Source organism: Triturus cristatus, chromosome 4_1 (genome assembly GCF_964204655.1).
Source record: "Triturus cristatus chromosome 4_1, aTriCri1.1, whole genome shotgun sequence".
Classification (NCBI taxonomy): Eukaryota; Metazoa; Chordata; class Amphibia; order Caudata; family Salamandridae; genus Triturus; species Triturus cristatus.
Window position 1 is genome coordinate 919,013,490 of NC_140585.1, and position 20,705 is coordinate 919,034,194.

Here is a 20,705-nt window from a genome sequence, read left to right on the forward strand (position 1 = left end):
ATAGACACTCTGGCGGCCACAGCTCAGCCAAATTTAGTGAGAATCAACAGCATGCAAATGCTGATTTCCAAGTTCAAACCACAACACTCCCTTCCCGCGCGAGTGTTCCTGCAGTTGATAGGCATGATGGCCTCCTGCATCTTCATAGTCCCACACGCGAGACTACATATGCGCCCGCTTCAGGAGTGCTTAGCACGTCAGTGGAATCAGGCTCAAGGACAGTTGAAAGACCTAGTGTTGGTGAGCGGTCGGGCATACAACTCTCTGCATTGGTGGAATCCACAAAACCTTTGCAAGGGCCGACCGTTCCAAGAGCCTCCCACAGATAATACGGACGGCGGACGCGTCTCTCCAGGGATGGGGAGCTCATGTACTCTATTACACAGTGCAGGGACTATGGACACAACAACAAAAGATGCACATCAACCTTCTAGAGCTGATGGCAATCTTCTTCGCTATGAAAGCATTCAAAGTACACTTGTGCAACAAAGTCGTTTTGATCCGGACGGACAACATGACTGCCATGTACTACATACAGAAGCAGGGAGGAACACACTCTCCACAGTTGTCTCATCTGGCTCAGAGCATGTGGAAGTGGGCCATTCAGAGGAACATGTTCCTCATGGCAGAACACCTCCCCGGCAAGGACAACCAGATGGCGGATCTGCTCAGCAGACACAGCCACCAGATGCACGAGTGGGAGTTACACCCATCAGTACTCCAACCGTACTTCCAGCAGTGGGGTCATCCAGAGATAGACCTATTCGCGACAAGCGAAAACGCAAAATGCCAAAGCTTTGCCGCCAGGTTCCCACATCCGCAGTCGCAGGGCAATGCGATATGGATGAACTGGTCCGGCAGATTTGCGTACGCTTTTCCCCCAGCACCACTGATACCGCTGGTGGCACGCAAACTCAGACAACACTCACTGACACTCGTCCTGGTTGCTCCAACGTGGGCACGCCAGCCGTGGTACACCACCTTTCTCGAACTTTCCGTGGTGCCGCATCAAAGGCTGCGGGTCAAACCCGAGCATTTGACGCAGAACCATGGAGAGATTCAGCACCCAGATCCGCAACAGCTGAACCTGGCAATCTGGCTCCTGAAGTCCTAGAGTTTGGCTACCTAAACCTGCCACCTGACTGTATGGAGATCATTAAGGAAGCTAGGAGACCCACTACCAGAGCTTGCTATGCAGCCAAATGGAAGAGGTTCGTCATTTATTGCAATAATAATGACATTAACCCGCTAGACGCATCCATCCAAAACATTATTTGTTACCTATTACACCTATACCGATGCAATCTGGCGTACACCTCTATACGTGTCCATTTGACCGCAATATCAGCTTATCTACAAACCAGGCAGCACCTCTCTCTATTCAGAGTGCCTGCCATCAAAGCATTCTTGGAAGGACTCAAACGAGTCATTCCACCTAGCCACCCACCAGCCCCAATGTGGAACCTCAACTTGGTCCTCACACGCCTGATGGGTCCACCCTTTGAACCTCTACACTCATGTGAGATTCAATTCCTTACCTGGAAAGTAGCTTTCCTAGTAGCGATAACTTCTTTACGAAGAGTTGGTGAACTCCAGGCACTAACCGTCCAAGAGCCATTCATACAGGTTCACGCCAACAGGGTCGTACTACGTACCAACCCTAAATTCATGCCCAAGGTGGTATCGCAGTTCCACATGAATCAAACTATTGAACTGCCTGTTTTCTTTCAAAACCCACAAACTGTCGCAGAAAGGGCACTCCATACACTAGATGTAAAAAGGGCCCTCATGTATTATATCGACAGGACCAAACCCTTTAGGAAAACAAATCAACTTTTCGTTGCCTTTGCCCCACACCACAAAGGTAACGCTATCTCCAAAGCAGGTATAGCCAGATGGATCGTTAAATGTATTCAAATTTGCTATCAAAAGGCTAATCGCACTTTAACGATTCCCCCACGAGCCCACTCAACACGTAAGTTAGGGGCCTCCATGGCTTTCCTAGGAAACATTCCTTTGCATGACATATGTAGAGCAGCCACCTGGTCCACTACACATACATTTACCAAACACTATTGTGTAGATGTGCAATCAAAACAGCAGGCAGCTGTAGGACAGGCTGTTCTCAAAACTCTTTTTCAGACCGCTGCAGCTGGCACTGGTAGCCGCCGCTAATAAGAGGGCACTGCTATATATTCTATGCACAGATATGAATTCAGCAGCCCACATGCCTCGAACTGAATATGCTACTTACCAGTATGCATCTGTTCTTGGCATGTAGGGCTGCTGACATTCATATCGCCCTCCCTCCTCCCCGGCGCCTGTAGCAGCTGCAGCTCTCAGAATTACTGTAAGCATGGTCATCACTTTCTGTATCTACTCCATCACTGCCACAATGGCGAAAAACAATCTGAGGATGGAGAGGATGCCCATGCGCACTGTAGTCCAGGGGAGGAGTCACCTATCCAAGGATACTTCGAAGACTCTTCCAGGACAACAACGTGCAAACATCCGGACCCAACACTAGGCGGCGATCTATGCACAGATATGAATGTCAGCAGCCCTACATGCCAAGAACAGATGCATACTGGTAAGTAGCATATTCACTATATGGGGTCGCTGAATGAAATCCTCACTCTAGCAATGGCCAGACGGTGCAGCAACTGCTTCCTTAAACATAAGGAGATCCAGTTTCCAGGGATTTCCCACTGGACTTCCCTCCTTCCAAGCACTCTACTCTTCCTCATAGGCAACACTGGTCTTGGCAAGCAGACAGGCACTGGTGCTTCAAAAAAGGTGGTCTTGGATTTCCCTGGTTAAAGTCACTTCACCCAGCTGGGAGACTGAAAGACCATATCCCCAGTTCTAATCACTGTTAAGTCTTTCAGAACTTCTCCTCAACATGCAGCCTGACTGGCTACATGACAGTTGACAACTTTGAGGACCTCAAGCTTCTTTTCTTTTTTCCATTTCCAGGCACCAAATATGATTCAGGGTCTTTAAGGTTTTGCTGAGGGTCTGCTCCCTTATGAAGTGCCCACTCCTCTGTCCAGCCCTCCCTCCAGAAAGCAGTTTGTCACAGTAGGAGCGACTACAAATCTGATAGCCCCACAACAGACTGTGGAAGTGACTGGAGGTTCACACCTGGATGTCCGCCACAGTGATATGTGCATCAAAATGTTACCCAAGGGCTCGAGCCCTACTCTTTGATTCTCTTATGAGCCCTTCCTAAGATGTACCCAAGCCCTTTACTGGTGACCTCTCTCAGAATCTAAGAGCACACTTTGAAGTGTACTGAAGAGCCTGACTCTACTTCCTCCATTGTTTGGCCCACCCAGCTCTCAGGAATTCAGCAGTCCACAAATCTGTCTGGGGGGAATCTTCCTCCTCATGCTCCTCCAGTCAGCCCTGGGTCTCCCAAATGAAACCCGGAGTCTTCCATGTATTGTACCACTCACAGGCACACATACACACAGCCCCCACAAGCAGCCACTTGCACGCTGCACAGCACTACATACTAACTTGATGTAGCCCAAGGGTGAGTTAGGGACACCACAGCAGAACTTTACATGTGTGGGCCTATATGCCTCACTTCAGTGCACAAGTAAAAAAGGCCTGTTCACTCTTACCGATCACTACACAGTATGCTGCTATTATCACACTCCTGCTACTTGATGTCTGGAAAAGGCAGTAGCCTTTCACCAATACAAGGGTAACACTTGGGGCGCCCCCACCGTATCCAAAAAGACTGCATTCGTAACACTTAATCTATTTCATCTCGCACAAGCATGACCCGTGTTCTCCCATCACTACAAATATACAGCACCAGGGATCCAGATTTCACTGCAGTTGGGGTACTTATGGCAGGGATACACATCTGGCACCATGTAAGTGACTCTTCCATCCCAACACACCAGTTAAAAAAAAAAATAGATCTACCAGTTACATGCTACTTGGCTGCAGGAACTTACTTTATCTTGGATCACAGTTTTGTTGTCTGAATTTGAGGTCTTTTGGGGCCAGACCTGGATGCTGTCAGATTCCATGCATTTACATTGAATTTTTAGCTTCAGCAAGTGTTTACATCCTGAGATGGAGTTGCATACATTTAAAATGTCCTTGGAGGCAGTACTTTGCATCTCTGTTGTACTTTTGGTGCTGCAGGTACAGGACTGTGCTTCATGATCCCTTATAATTCGCTGCTTTAACACCTTAATTTACTGACAAATCGTCTTTTGCAGAGCTGCCTGAAGATTGTAGAGGGAGGTGGGAAAGCTTTGTGGAAGAGACGCTGACTGAAACAAACCGAAGGAACACAGTGGACCTGGTGAGATCAAGCAAACACCTTTTAACTCCAGTGTGAAAAAGTGGAAGAAGTTTATATGATTTATGATATTTACAGATATATACTTACCTGAAAATGTAACCCTTGGGATTGATGCTTGTATAAGTTATTATGGGGCAGATAAAGTTTAATGGAATGAAGAGTGTGGAAGTGAAATATAATCGGTTACGTTATTTATATAAATTGAGAGTTTCTTATTTAGTTTTTATTTCGATTTTTGCAATCATAAGACACACAAAACAGTACAGTACATCCTACACAGATCAATAGTACAAATTACAGATTGGTAAAAGTCTAAAATACCTAAAAAAAAAATAAAATGTATAAAAAAAGCAATAGCATAACATTAACATTTTTGGGAGCATAGATCCGTGTCTCGATCTCTTTTCCAAACACCAGTCCTTGATCTCGGTTCATATACACAGTTAGATACAGCTGGGGGACATACATTTTCACTCGACAACTGATGACCAGATAGCTAAAGAAGTTGTAAAAATAAGTATATCTATTAAATAGAACTGCCACTGAGTTCACATTGTTTTTGCAAATTATTTGAACGAATGCCCACGACCAACTCAAGAACTTAGCTATAGCAATTACTAAGTGTTCATTTGTGTTAGTCCTGAGAATGCGTAGGGCTTGTTGGCTAGATCTGGTGCCCAGATTCTGGCAGATCGACTTAAGCCAGCAGTCTCTGGGACGTTTATATGCTGGAATACAAACAGGATGTGAGGGATTAACTCATCTGTGGATTGGCATGACGAGCCATTAAAGTCTGTTTTTCATGTGCTTTAGCGACGAATGATTTTACCGGCAGTACGCCAACCCTAAACTGATGAAACAGTTTTCTGTCGCAAGGTTTAGTTATGAGGTTCCAATAAGCCTCAAACTGTGTGTCCTGCTTATGCTCCAGAAATGTAGCCGTTAGGGATGTGTTCTAGACAGATGACATCCACTTTTTCGCCAAATTCATAAAGGCTTCCTTGTAGTCTTTTTTAGAAGGAAATGTGCTGCCTACTGGGTCCGCCCACAGGTGGCTATACCCCATATCCACCAGTGTGCACTTAATTCTATTTAGCTGTTATTTTACAAGTTGTATCAGCTGGTCTTACATGCTTTAATGCATTCGCGTAAGGTAGCAGTTCCGAGGGTGGTCCACAGCCTTCTCCAATTCGCTATTGGCCTGAACCGGGCTAGTTCCTCTATTTCGCAGCAGCCCAAATCTAGGTATAGAGGTTTGAGGGGGGAGACCTGTTAAAACTCTTAGGAACTTTATTCTGAGCTATTGTTAGAGAAGTAATGTTTTCAAAACCCCAGAGCTCAGCACCATATAAAATCGAGGCCTTCGCTTTGGCATTATATAAATCGTTAACGCGGGGCCCACCGGCTTCGTTTTCGAGAGCTGATACTCTTTTAGTAAGAAGCCTGCAAGATGGGCGTGCCTTAAGGCTAAAACGTCTATCTGGGGTTTCCACTTAAGTCTCTTTTCCAAGGTTACCCCCAGGTAGGTAAAAAATGTCAGTTTGATCCAACTGGGCGTCGTTCATGTAGACTCTCCCTTTCACCACATTACATTTATGCAGCACCATAAATTTTGTTTTATCTACATTAACTACAGACTCGTGATCACTACAGAAAACCCGAAATCTGTCTAATGCTCGCTGAATACCTTTCTGTGTCTTTGATAAAATGAGGGTATCGTCGGCGAACATTAAAAGGGGTACCTTCATGCCAGCAAGTGAGGGTGCATCTGTAGGATATGTTGAATAATATTTAACTACCCTGTCAATAAATAATTTAAAAAGGGTAGGTGCCAGGACGCACCCTTGGCGGACCACTCGTCACTGGGAACCTGTCTGTGATCATTGCCTTAGACCCCCATCGAACCTGAGCATAGTTCGACCCATGCAGTTTAACAATTAAGGCACAAAGTTCTGGGGGCAGCCCTGATTCCTTCAGAGCTTCCCATAACTTATTGCGGGGGACCAGGTCGAACGCAGATTTTAAGTCCATGAAAGCTGCATACAAGGTACCCCCATCAATGACTACAGTACGCCAATAAAGCATCATAAATCTGAAAACTTGATCAATGGTACTAACATGCGAGCGGAATCCAGCCTGGAGAGTAGATAAAATATCAAATTCACATATCCATGTTTGGATTCGGCTAAACATGAGCCTGGCAAAGATTTTTTTAATTGAATCTATTAGGCTTATAGGCCTGTAATTGCTCAGGATTTTGCGGTCCCCCTTTTTATATATAGGTATGATTTCTGCAACTCGCCAGGAATCTGGGATAGGAGCCCCCTTTGCAATTGCATTTACTAGTGTGAGGATATACGTAGACCAGATTGCTCTATCATGCCTAAATAAGTCAGCGGGAATACAGTCTGGTCCGGGAGCTCTGCCCTTAGGAATTACGTCCAAGACTTTTTCAACCTCTCCTAAACCAAAGATCACAATGGAATCCGATTCGATTGGGGGGCGGTAGATTGAGCTGTCCGATGAAGCTGCAATTTGAGCCTCAAAAAACGAAAACCACTGATCTGGTGCTATGTAATTATCCAATGCTTGACTTGGTTCGCCACTACCCCATTTCGCTAGTCTCCAAAATTTCTGCATGCTTTTGTCATTACTCGCAAGCAGATGATCATTCCAGCGTTTTTCATCAAACTCCTTTTTAGCTGTGTTTTGGGTCTTTATATACAGTTTCCGAGCCAGTTTGATTGCCTCCATAGATTGGGTACGAATTGCTTGGGACAATTTCTTATACGCTGTTCTCCAATTCTTATTGTACCAGGTAGCTGACTTAAGGTTTTCCCTGCTAGCAGTTTTGTTTGTCTTAATAAAGAAAGTTTAATGAACAGTTCTTCATGTGCCTGTGTAATGGCACCATGTTTAAAGTCCTGGGAATCTATGATGGAAATGACTGTTAGAATTGTCTCCACCTCTGCCTTAATTTGTTCTAGAATGTTTACATTTTCGATTAACATTGCCCACTTTAGCCTGTGGAAGTCATTTGTTGGGATATCATCTCCGGTCACCCTCATGGGAGGTTGTGACAATGCAGGTAATAACCCCTGCTTCAGTAGGGTAAGCAGTAGTGGATTGTGGTCACTCTCGCTTCTCTCTTGTACTAACATATCAACGAGGCAGGACCATAATTCCAGATTGATTAAAAAAGAATCAATTCTACTATTTCTTATGAAATTCTTAAACGTGGGCAGACCCTTGCTATCCGATATGGACCTCCCATTTACAGCCCTGACGCCCCTTTCTAGGCACAAACTCTTTAATTGAAGGGCCGCCACTGTCCATTTTTTTATCGGGATAGGGCGAGAGATGGAATACCCCATTATGAATCCTGTTCACTACTTAGTCCACAATCTTCATGGTCGAGCGGTTCTATTGTGCAATTAAAATCACCCGCTATGACCAGATTATGTCTACCCCTATATTTCTCTATTAAGACTTCTAGTTGGGAGACTATGTTGAAAAGCTTCCCACCCACCATCCCTCTGGCATAAACGTTAATCAGTACAATGTCTCTACCTTGTTTGAACCTTAAGGCAATGGCCTGGATATCGGGATTGTCCGTTCGTAACTCTTCAACCCCATATCTGGAGTGTTGCCGTACCCATAGGGTAAGCCCACCGGATGGCCGCCCTTTACCACTAGAAGTGGCAAATTTAGTCAAATTAAGATACCCTGGGCGAAAAATAGGGCTCTGGGACCACGTTTCTTGAAAAGCCCATATGTCTTGTCCCTCTATAAATGTAGACCATTCGACTGACACTATCTTTGATTGCAGACCCGCTATGTTCCAAGAGGTAATGGCCAGTGTTGGAATTAACAGATTAGGGCTAATTGTATGGGAATCTCCTCAGGTTAATATTTCCTCATCGATTTCCATACTGAAAGATTCCCTTTCCCCTACTGCCATTATCTCATAAGGCTGCTGTGGGGCAGCTGTCTGTAAACTTCAATCTATATTATCCAAAATTAGACCCCTGTCACTACATGAGGATGCTTATTGTTGTTGCTACTGGTGGGTGCGGAAGGATTATATCTAATCCTGATAGATGGGATCAAATGGGATGTTCTTAAATCAAATGACACCAGATTATCTACAAGGTCTTTGGATTTCATAGTTAAACATACATGATCTGTTTTGAGTCCTGGAGTCGCACATCTTTTAGCTGTCAATATGTCTTCTCTGATAACGGATCTACACTTCCTTATGTGACGTATCCAATGGATACACTTATTTATCAGGGTTTGTTCATCTTCCCCTTGGGAGTTAGATCGTGTTCTAGGTACTTTAATCAGGAAGATTTGTGCCCCCCTGCGACCTGCCAACGAGGGGTTTATGGACGGTTGTCCTTATGTGAGTGTGAGCTTTGATTTCTGAACGGAATAGTGGGTGGAGTTGCCGAACTGCCTGTCGTCTGTTGCTGGAGCCTAAAACTATTCTGGGTGAAGATGTTTGAATAAGATTCGGAATTCGATCTTGCATTATTCTGGTGGTACCTACCATTTGTGATTGATTGGAAGCCTGCTGTAGAAACAGGATATTCCTCAATGTTTTTGCCCAGTCTATCCATTGTGGTCTTGATTGGGGCACTGACTGTTACATTCCTATTCAATGTTGGTCTGCTAGGGTCCAATATATTGCCAAATGTTGGCAAAATGATGGTATCTGTCAGTTTCTCAATAAGCGCCTTAAGAGTGGTTATGAGGTCACAGAGCAGATTTAACTGGGACCCCGGGTTGTCAGTTGGATGACCTGGGCAAAAGCATTTGCATATTTTTGCAGGTGGTGGGGATTTGGCACACCCGGGTATCCCAATCTGCTCTTTAGAAGTAATCGGGTGAGGGGGCAAATTCTCCTGAGATAAGTCCGTCAGGGGCGCAAACCTATTACTGCACTCCAACTCCCTGACTGTATGGAATTGTGTGTTTAGGCACGAAGGGGAGGGGCGTTTTGCTCAGCTGGAGGATCTATACCTTTGTTCAATGGGGGGAGCACTTTTTGCGTTCCTCTGTTGAACATGTCTGGAATAAGTTTAGCAAACTCAGGAGATGTTGGCCGGGCAGAGTGGACAGTTAAGTTTGTAGCGTGTGTCCCGCTTCCTGTGCCCAGTGGAGAAGCTAATATCTCCTCACAATCGCTGATGATTGCATCAGTGCGTTTCATGACACAGTTATTTGTTAATTTCTTCGAACATTTGGACGATTTCTTTGGCTTCTTGCCCTTCCTATTTTCTCCACCTCCTGGTACTTCAACTGCCTTCCGTTTACCCATACTTTGACAGTATTTACAATCGGATTTACAAGGCAAAGAGTGATTGGATAATACACAAGGGTGATAGCAGCAAAAGTCAGAAATTAACACTACAAGAAATGGACAGATTGTGGTCGTTAGATTGATTCCCCTCCGCTAACTATACCCACCACGGAACATATGATGCACTAGTTCGTATCTTTGTAGTTAATGGCTGTGATCTGGCCCATTAGCGCACCCTAACACTCTTGAGATAGAGCCCCTTAGCCAATAGCTTCCTTGCGCCTGAGACCCTAAAACGTACCTTTTGCAGCGTGAATCTTTCTGGATTCACTATGCTGTGCATTATTCCGCGATCTTGTGGTTGGGTCCGGATTCGTAGTCTTTTCTTTGTTTTTTTTTTTTTTTTTCTTGTAGCCCAGGTGGGCGTCGACGTCCACCATTTGGTGCACCTCCCGTGACGTCGACGTGCTTCCTGCGGAAGTCCCACCTTTGGGGCGCCATCTTCAGATTCTTTTTTCCGCCGTTGGGTCTGGATCGTCATCGGGAAGCTCCAGAAATTCACTCGGAGGAAGAAGGAAGAAAAGCGAGTTTCATCGATAGAATCAAGAGAAGACATCAGGAATAGAACAGATTTCATCAGGAGCGCGAAGAAAGAGGACCAGCGAGCCTTTTTCTTCGACAGCCTTGGAGAATGCACGCTCAGAGACCCTGAGCGAAATGGACAAGACGCCATTCAAGTTCTGCCCAAACTGCCACCACAAGTTCGCGCAGAAAGACCAGCATCCGGTCTGCAACCTCTGCCTACCGGTGGATCACCAGAGTATCGACTGCAACGCCTGCTCAGCCTTCGCGCCGAAGACACTCAGGGTGAGAGAGAGGCAGAGAAGAGCCAACGCCAACATGGATGGCAAAGGGAAACCCCCGACACTCTACGAGCTGGGCCTCGACACGGACGACGAGTACAACGTCGCCGAGACAGCCGAAAACTTCACGGTCGTAGAGACCGACAAGAAAAAAGAAGACGAGGTAAGAGAATCGTCGAGCGCAAATCAAAAAACACCTCGAAAACACGAGGGTGACTCGAGGAAAACTGAGTCAAGGTCCACGAAGGGAGCCCCGGCGCCGAAAACTTCGACGTCCAAAGGGGGGACTTCGGACAAAAGGCCCAGCGGATCCTTGCAAAAGGACTCCCTGGTGCAGAAAGACGCCGAAAGGCAAGGGTCGTCGAAATCATCCCATGAAACGGGCCGATCGACGCAGAAAGAACGTTCGACGTCGACGCAAGTTTCATCGAAAAGACCCGCGGTCGACGCCGAAAGTATCTCCGAAATGGAGAAAAAGAAGAGGCGGCTCGAGGCCGAAATGGAGAACATCCTTCAAAGGAAGAAGGAGTTCGACGCCAGGATGAAGGAATTCAAGATTCCAACGGTTTCATCGGCGGACGTCGTCGAGGTCGAAGACGAGTTCGACGCCGAAGGGCTGACAAGGGATCTCGAAGAAGAAGAGGAGCCCTATTATGAGGAAGAAGCCGAGGAAGAAGACCAACAGTCGTTCTTCGAATCGGCGGCATCTACCAGCAACGACGTCGAATGGCACGATCTCGACACCGAAAACCCGGAGGAGCCCGTGGACACGTACCCCTCGAGGCCTTCGCCACCCGACGACATCGGGGCATACAATATGGTGGTGAAGAGCGCAGCACTGGCCTTCGGCGTCAAACTCGACGAGGAGAGGCCGAAAGCCGATTTTCTCGTCGAAACACTGCTCCCCATCCAGACTAGGAGTCAGTTCCTCCCCATGCTACAAAGCGTGATGAACCAGGGGAGAGAAGCCTTCAAGGAGCCTGCCACCTGCCGGTCGATCACGCCCAGGACAGAGAAGAAATATAAGCACTCCTCCCTGGACCCACCTTACATCAAGGGTAGCGTCACCGCAGACTCCATCATAGCCTCCACGGCCAGGAGAAGGGCCAACGTTCCAGCAACTTCGGGCCCGCCTCCGGATAAAGAGAGCAGGAGGATCGACCTCACAGGCAGAAAGGTCGAGAGGAACGCCGCAATGCACTGGCGCATGGCGAATTCGAATGCACTCCTCAATAGACACCAATACCAACACTGGGATGAGATGGGGGAGCTAGTAAAGCACCTCCCCGAAGAATACCGCCAGAGAGCCTCTCACCTGGTAGATGAAGGCAAGAACATCGCCAACTCCTGTATAAAAACGGCGTTGGATGGGGCAGAGACTTCAGCAAGACTCATGGCCATAGGGGTCACAGAGAGGAGGCATGCATGGCTAAGAATCTCGGGATTCAAACCGGAAGTGCAGAACATCATCCTTGGCACCCCCTTCAACGGAGAGACACTGTTCGGAGCAACGGTGGACGAAAAGCTCACCCAGCTCAAGAAGGAAAACGAGACAGCGAGGTCCATGGGGGCCCTACAGCAGAGGGGAATGAGACGAGGTAATCCCTCGAGGAGACCCTACGGTAGGGGTGCAAGCCAACAAGGGACATCGCACCAGGCGTTCCAACAAGGTCAGCAGGGCGAAGGTCACGGACAAAGTCAGCAGAAGCAAAGCTGGCAATATCAACCTCGGGGCCAGTCCTTTCGCGGGAGAGGGAACGGACGTGGCCAGAGGAGGAGAGGGGGCGATCAGCCCTCCTCGAAGTGACTCAGCACGCAAGAAGACGCCTACCCTCGTCAGGTCCCCAAGGGTGAGGCGCAAAAAAGTGGCATCAGGGGGAAGAGAAGATTCAAGAGCCTACGAGCATACGTCACCAGTAGGCGGAAGGCTGAGGTTCTACCTTCAGGAGTGGCGGCGTATAACCACAGACAAGTGGATACGGAACATCGTGCAGTACGGATACTGCGTAGACTTGGAGAAAAGACCTCCAAACAGGAAACCGAAGGGAAGACAGAGATCGGCCCAAGAACTGGCAATACTCAGAGAAGAAACGCGGAAACTCCTACAAAAGGGAGCCATAGAGGCAGTGCCGTTCGGGGAACGCAACAAAGGGGTCTACTCAAACTACTTCGTGGTTCCGAAGGTAGACGGAGACCTCAGACCCATACTGGACCTCCGTTACCTAAACAAGTTCATAAGAACGCAAAGGTTCAAAATGACTTCACTGCAGGAGGTACTGCCACAGATAAGAGAAGGGGACTTCATGGTCACCGTGGACCTCAAGGATGCCTACCTTCACATCCCAATAAACAGAAGGCACAAGGGCCTTCTAAGATTCAACATCGAACAGGAACACTACCAGTTCACAACCCTGGCCTTCGGATTAAAATCAGCGCCAAGGGTCTTTACAAAATGCCTGTCGGCGGTAGCGGCACACCTACGAAAGCAGGGCATACACGTATACCCATACTTGGACGACTGGCTGGTCAAGGCAAACTCACGCGAGAAGTGCGAGAGGCACGCAAAACGCGTAACAGACACCCTCACAAATCTGGGATTTTCCATCCACTGGGGAAAATCATCGCTGGAACCGGAACAGGTAAAGATTTTCCTGGGGGCAAAGATCAACTCCCTCAACAGTACAGTAGTGCCCAGCGACAGGAGGACAGATGCCCTACTGAAGGAGACGCAGCTCTACCAGAAGGGGCGAGCTCTGACAGTGAGGGCGGTGAGCAAGATGATGGGGATGATGGCGTCCTGTATCCAGCTGGTGCCGAATGTACGCCTGCACATGAGACCATTCCAGGAATGGCTGCAACAGCAATGGTCACAAGCAAACGGAAGTTGGGAGGATCTAGTGGTTGTTACGCACGCAGTGCAGGAGGAGATAACTTGGTGGAACAGAGACAACATAACAACGGGGAGAAGCCTGACACCACCAAGCCCAACAGTGACCATTACCACGGACGCATCGCAGAAGGGATGGGGAGCGCACATGGACAACCTCAGAGTGAGGGGTCTATGGGCTCCAGCAGACGCGGTCCGCCACATCAACTACCTCGAGTTGAAAACGATACTGCTAGCCCTGAAGGCATTCCAGAGACACCTGTGCGGCCAGAGGGTGTTGGTACAGACAGACAACACCACGGCGATGTTCTACATCAACAAACAAGGGGGGACACAGTCGTTTCCCCTCTCATCCCTAGCTCAGGAGATTTGGAGATGGGCCATACCTCTCAAGATAGATCTACTGGCAATTCACCTACCAGGGAAGGACAATGTGGAGGCAGACTGGCTGAGCAGGCAGACGTCAGCATCGCACGAGTGGGAGCTCAATGGCCAGGAAACGGAGAAAATCTTCCGGAGATGGGGGACTCCCACAATAGACCTATTTGCAACAAGCCACAATGCAAAATGCCAAAGCTTCGCGTCCAGGCAACCAGATCAGCAATCCAAGGGAAATGCCCTATGGATAAGCTGGTGGAGGACATTTGCCTACGCCTTTCCACCGATACCCCTGTTGCACAGAGTGCTCGACAAGTGCAGAACCAGCAACATGACTCTGATCCTGGTGGCCCCACAGTGGGCGAGGCAGACATGGTTCTCACAGATTCAAGAAATGGCGCAAGGCAATCCGTACAGGTTCGAGAGGAGAAAAGACCTGCTCTCAATGCAAAACGGGGAGGTCCTGCACCCAGAGCCAGAGACCCTCAACCTAGCAGCATGGCTCCTGAAGACCTAGAGTTCGCACACCTAAGGTTACCTCAGAGCACTATGCGAGTGCTACGGGAGGCAAGGAAACCTACTACAAGAAAGTGCTACAGCGCAAAGTGGAAGAGATTCACGGTGTGGTGCAGGAAAAAGGGCCTGCAAAACAGAATGACAAGAGACTCAACTGTGCTGAGGTACCTCACACACCTTCTAAAGAGTAACCTCTGCTCGAGCTCCCTAAGGGTGCACCTAGCAGCGATCGTTGCCTACACCAGAGGTGAGAAGGGTGGAAGTTTCTTCAGCTCGCAGGTGGTGAAGAGATTCATGGAGGGAGCCAAAAGATTGGCACCCCCGAAAAGGTTGCCGCCGCCGGCATGGAATTTAAACGTGGTTCTGACGGAGCTCATGAAGGCGCCGTTTGAACCCATTCACAAGGCCAATCTACAAATGTTGACGATGAAAACTGCCTTTCTAGTGGCCATAACCTCACTACGCAGGGTGAGCGAGCTTCAAGCACTAACGCTACAGGAGCCCTACATTCAAATTCACAAGGACAGGGTAGTCCTGAGGACGGACCCACACTTCATGCCCAAGGTAGTGTCGGCGTTCCACATGAATCAGAGTATCCAGATACCGAGTTTCTTCCAAAACCCGACTACAAACGCAGAAAAGGCCCTGCACACCCTCGATGCCAGAAGAGCGGTGATGCACTACATTGAAAGAACCAAGGAACTCAGGAAGTCGAAGCAGCTGTTTGTGTCCTTTGCTACTAGCTTCATGGGTAGACCAGTGACCAAGGGCACCATCGCTAGGTGGATTGCCCTCACTATTCAATTCTGTCACAAACAGGCTGGACAGGAGCTAACGGAGGGGCCCCAAGCTCACTCCACAAGGAAGAAGGGGGCCACAGTTGCCTTCCTGGCAAACACGCCCATCCAAGACATTTGTCTCGCAGCAACTTGGGCATCTGTGCACACGTTCACAAAGCACTACTGCGTGGACATTCAAATGAATAAGGAAGCACAGGTCGGACAGAAGGTGCTACAACACATTTTCAACGACCAGCGATCATCTTCCACCCAGCCACCACAAAAATAGGAAAACCGCTACAAAGTCTATGCACAGCATAGTGAATCCAGAAAGATTCACGCTGCAAAACGAAAAGTTTCTTACCTGTCGGTGTAGTTTTGCAGCTTGAAGATCTTTCTGGATTCACTAGCGAACCCACCCACCTCCGCCAGGAAGATGAGGCTGGAGGAAGAGGGGGTGAAATGGATAGGATCAAATAAGTGGATACGTACAGAAATATGGACAAAAGGATTAATCAATCGCCTAGGGTTAAAGAAAAAAAAAAAAAAAAAAACAGGGAAAAAAGAACCCGAAGATGGCGCCCCAAAGGTGGGACTTCCGCAGGAAGCACGTCGATGTCACGGGAGGTGCACCAAATGGTGGACGTCGACGCCCACCTGGGCTACAAGAAAAAAAAAAAAAAAAACAAAGAAAAGACTACGAATCCGGACCCAACCACAAGATCGCGGAATAATGCACAGCATAGTGAATCCAGAAAGGTCTTCAAGCTGCAAAACTACACCGACAGGTAAGAAACTTTTCGTTATGTTCGTTCCACCTTCCAGGTAGTCGTAAACTGTTGCAGAAGTTAGAGGGTGGGCCCTGCCTCTTCCTGGCGATGAGGGCCCGCGCGCGTCCTGCGCCGCGGGATGTGAGCGGCGCTTATGTGGGCCCAGGTGACACCTCCCACTCAGCTGCGATGGATTGGAGGCAACCGTTGCATTCTGGGACTTAGAGTCCCACCAGAGTGGATGCGAGCGTCGTGATCAGCGCAGATGCGTGAGAAGGGTAGCAGGTGACAGTGAGGGCAGAGGAACAGTCTTGTCTCCCTCCGGTCGAAATGTACTGCCCAACAGCAGCAGATCGGGCGTCAGTACAGAGTATCTAGGATAGAGAGGTCTCTTCTATTCCTCTTTTTATGAAGTGTTGCTTTAAAACCCAAATTCCCTCCCTTTTCTACTTTTAATTTGCAATGTCGGTTTCATAAGAATATGGCAGTCTGTTCAACAAAAGAGGCCAGTGGGGTCAAACTTCCATTATCTCAGTTTCTTTTCTCTATTCACTGATGTACGATCAATTGTGCTTTGTGTGATTTCTGCTAGTGCAAACACTTTTCTTTGTCGATCACAATACCTCTTAGTGCATAAACGAGCCTGCCTGACTGCTGACATCTATGCTCATTTCCTGCACTTAATCATATGCAACAGATAAATACTGTCATTAATTCCAAGTTTCCTTAGCTAAGTTCGCAGCTAATCAACTTAAACTGTGCACACAAGGGCTGTGACCTCACAACCTCACTTGTGCTGTATGCGATTCTTGAACTCCTTGCACCCTTGTAAAGAGCATGAATGATTGTCTAACACCTTTTCGTTGACTGCCTACTTTTCTCATTCCTGTGCGTGTGGACTGTCTTATTTCTAAAAGAGACTTGTAACCGCAGATTCCTCACCTTAGAATATTCCACAGGTCTGAGATTAGATCTGGAAAATGTTGAGCAGTACCTCAGTGTGTTGGTAGGTGCCTACGATTGGTTCCACATCAGCGGCATCATCGTTAGAAGTGATGTTGTAGTGCCGATTTAAGTGCCACCTGGCTCGCTGACATAAGGATCCAGAGAGCTACATCAGCCATTTTTTACCATCCTCTTTACCTTTTTGTTGACCATGTTTGAGCATTTCCTCCCAGTGTGCTAAGGACATGTCCCCTACGAAACCTACAGGGTTTAAAGTACCACGTTTGAGGAAAGAGTTTGCAGTTGGTGCGCAGTTTTCACTGGCTCCCTCCACTTTTTTTGAGTGGCTGAATCCACCCTAACCACGTAATGTTCTCAGCGGGCCTAGAAGGCGTAATACCATTGCACGTCTGAAGAGGTCTAGTATGCTTTCAAAGTTCAGTAAGCCTGAAACATTAAAGTTTTAATCTTCGATCACCTGTGGTGATTCATCATGGAGAGGTCCACTAAAACACAAAAGGCTCTAGATGCAAGTTTAGCCGTGAAGATATTCTGAAAGTCCCACCCTTTTGAGAAGTTGAAGCTACAAGGATAAATCATATTTACCTTTTGTGAAATTGAAACTTTCCACCTTTCACAATCCAGTTAGTTGAGCTTTCTGTGTCTGAAAGAGGTGGTCTAAGGCCTGTAATTTAGGTTCCACAGTATGCCTCAGCATTGAGTGATGCACCAGCTTCTAAGTATTTATTATTGAATAAAGTGCACCCTGAAATGGGTAGCGGGGAACTATGCAATTGGAAAAAGTGCAAATTAAGAAAATAAAAGCAAAATGAACTTAAAATACAGTTCCAAACAAAATAGCAGAGAAGGCACAGGTCATAAGTTGAAAATTCAGTAATCAAGATACAATTATGAACCTGTGAGAAATTCTGTGACTTCTAAAGCTTGAGGAAAAGAATCTGAATTAATTCCAATGTCATCAGGCAACATGTTTAAGGGTTGTGCCGAAAAACACAAATTGGAATTTTTAATATGCCTAAATGTAGAATTATCTGATGAAAGTTTAGGCTTACCCAGTCATGTGTTGATGCACCAAACTTGTGTTATAGATGAATTGGTTGTTTATATAAAAGGGCACATAAAAGTGATGTGTAAGTTTTAATTGCGAGAGAAGAGCATGGTGCACAAGTGCAAATAAATAAAATCCAGGCACATGCATTCAATTTAAAATGTATCTGGGATAAACCCCTAAACACTGGACCCTGGAGCAATGTTATGGGATAATCCTCAATGAAGAAAGTGAGAAGTCTCAAGTTTGAACAGGAAGCAAAAATGGTGAAAAAATAAAAACTCTAAAGAAGTGAAATAATGCTGAATCATTACTGTCTTATATTGTTTCTTTCTTTGCTCCCATTCATTGTCTCTCATAGGTTGATCAAGAGCTTCTTAAGACCAGTTCACTGCAGTTGAATCACATATATCAGTCTGTGTTGTCACTGGAGAATTTGACCCCGCTCTTCAAGTTTTTTTCTTCTGATGCCTGGCGCCATCACTTCAACAATAGGAAAATGTGTAAAGCATCTCTCTACACCGATTAAGTTAACGTAACAAGATACATACCTGTCTGTTGTAGGAGTGTAGGAAGCTGGCTCTGTATATACTATACCAAAGTAAGGTATAGTGTGCACAGAGTCCAGTGGATCCCCAAAGGCTTACAGAGGTAAAAGCAGATAATACCTAACTCTCTATTTGTGGTAGTGTGGGCGAGCAGTAAAGCTTTATCAGAGGGCAGTGTTAAAGCATGTTATTGTACACGCTCAGGCAAAAAATGATGTCACACATTCAGAGACTGAACTCTGACCAATTGTTTGTATCAAAAATATTTCTTTAGTTGTATTTTCTTTCTAGAACCAAGCTGGACTTGGTACAGGACAGTAGAATTGTACTTTTTAAGACCGGTTGGTCAAAACAAGCAAGCTGGATGAAAGGGACTTTGTTACAGGGTTTAAAATATTTAAAGACAATAGATATTTGTAATTACTTTGTAATTACTTTTCAGATTACTTGTTAGAGTACTTTTTCGATTATGTAGGATATCACACTGGGACATTTCCTAGACAAAGTTATGTAATACAGTTTTGCACTAAAACACAGTTGCTCAGGTTTCCATGCAACCACAACTCAACATTTAGAACTTTTTCAGAGGAAAAACAGTCAATGAAATCCTATGAAGAAAAATTAGGTTATCGGTTTGCAAGTAAGCAATCCGTCTTTGGGGTTTAATTTCTGGGGTAAGAACAAGGGTTCTCCCAGGGTCAAGGATGCATTCAAAGAGCACCCTCAGCTGCACTAGGGCGGCCAGGTGCAGAATGTTGAGGCCCAATGTTAGCCTATGGGGCTAGGGGGCTGTCCGTTGGTGGCTGCTCTCAGGCAAGCCACAGGGTTGAGGGAGCAAAGCTCCTACCGTTAAGCTCAGGGCAAAAGGGGATCAGAGTTAGCGCACAAGGTGCACCCACAGCAGCGCAGGGGCAGCCGGATGGAGGGTGCTGATTTTGCGTCGGGTGCCCTGTTGGTTTCAATAGGAGATCTCCGTGCGGAACAAACACAGCAGGTTCGGGCAGGGAGGCTTTTTGGAGGCGACCACCAGTTGGAGAGGTAAGTTGGGATGCAGGAGGTTTCCTGGACACCATCGGTTGTGCCACCCAAGGCCGTAGGGCGTCGGTGCATGGGTGTCTTTAGGCATCAAGTTTACTTACCAGCTCCGGTTGCGGGGACCCTCCAGATAGAGGCTGCATGCGTCGTTGGGAGGCTTGGGGTAGGTCAGGAATCACCAGATCCCAGGTCAGGAACGCTGGGGTACCTCCTCGTGGTGTTGGGCTACTTGAACTCAAGCTGTGCAGAGTGGAGCAGACTCTCTGATTCGGCTTGAGTCAGAGTCTGGTTCTTGAGGAAGTTCGGTGCTCACGGGAGACAAAGTCTTTGTAGGGAAGGCAGGGCAGGTCCTCCGGGTTCTTGGGGGCTGCTGGCTGCAGGACCCGCCCTGATTCTGCTGGAGCAGGTCGAGGTCGAGACAGGCCAGTAGGGCTGGGGCCAAGGCAATTGTGTCCTCTTCTTCCATCAGCACGGCTCTAAGTTCATCCTTCTTGCTTGTCTTGGGAGGCAACGTTCAGGGTTGCCCCAAATACTAAATTTAGGAGTGTTTCAGGTAGGGACAGGTTGGGACCAATAGGTCCCTTCTTTGGGGTGGGTACACCCCTATTATGCCACCTTTCAGTGGGAGGTGGGCATAAGCCTCTCTGGTTGGCTGGGTCCTCCCATCTTCAAGACGGCAGGGACTGAGGGTTTGTGCTTCGCCTTGCCTCCTCCACCTGAGGGGTGTAGTTGGTAAAGGTGGTCACACCTGCCGGGGAATCAGGCTTGGCACCTCTGCCCAGAATGTGCTTTGTTTCAGGACCCCGAGAGTGGTAGGCTTTCGATTCACGGGTCTGGAAACATGTCTGGGGTGACAGCTGGCAAGCAGTCTCTCAGCCAGGACACTAGAGTTATGTTGTGTTCGAGGCATATGAACTGTAGATTATGTGCTTGCATAGATCGCATCGCCATCTTGTGTTGGGCTCGGATGATTGCACTTTGTTTTTGTATTTGAAGAAGTCTTTGTAGTCACGAGATCGGTGACTCCTCCTTAGGGTGATAGTGCGCACGGGCATCGACTCCATCTCCAGATTGTTTTTTCCGCCATCAGATTTGGATGTGATTTGCTGCGCTCCGGGTCGGTGTCGTTCTCGAACCCCCTTCGACGCGCAATTCCTCACCACTCGATGGTATTGTTTCGATCGAGTTTCCCTTTTGACGTGCATCTTCAGAATGTTTTTTTCCACCATCTGGTTCGGATGTGATTTGCTGCGCTTTGGGTCTGTGTCTTTCTCGAACCTCCC

The 20,705-nt window shown here is 47.4% G+C and overlaps 1 protein-coding gene across 5 annotated transcripts in view; it reads left to right on the forward strand.

Annotated features, from left to right (window-relative positions):
- PPP6R2 (protein phosphatase 6 regulatory subunit 2) overlaps nt 1-20,705 on the forward strand; it is a 913,508-nt gene that overhangs the window by 471,641 nt on the left and 421,162 nt on the right. For all 5 annotated transcript variants that reach the window (XM_085653731.1, XM_085653733.1, XM_085653735.1 and 2 more), the window contains exon 14: nt 4,242-4,327. In XM_085653731.1, the coding sequence (XP_085509857.1) occupies nt 4,242-4,327 (86 nt within the window). The remainder of the gene's footprint in view (nt 1-4,241; nt 4,328-20,705) is intronic.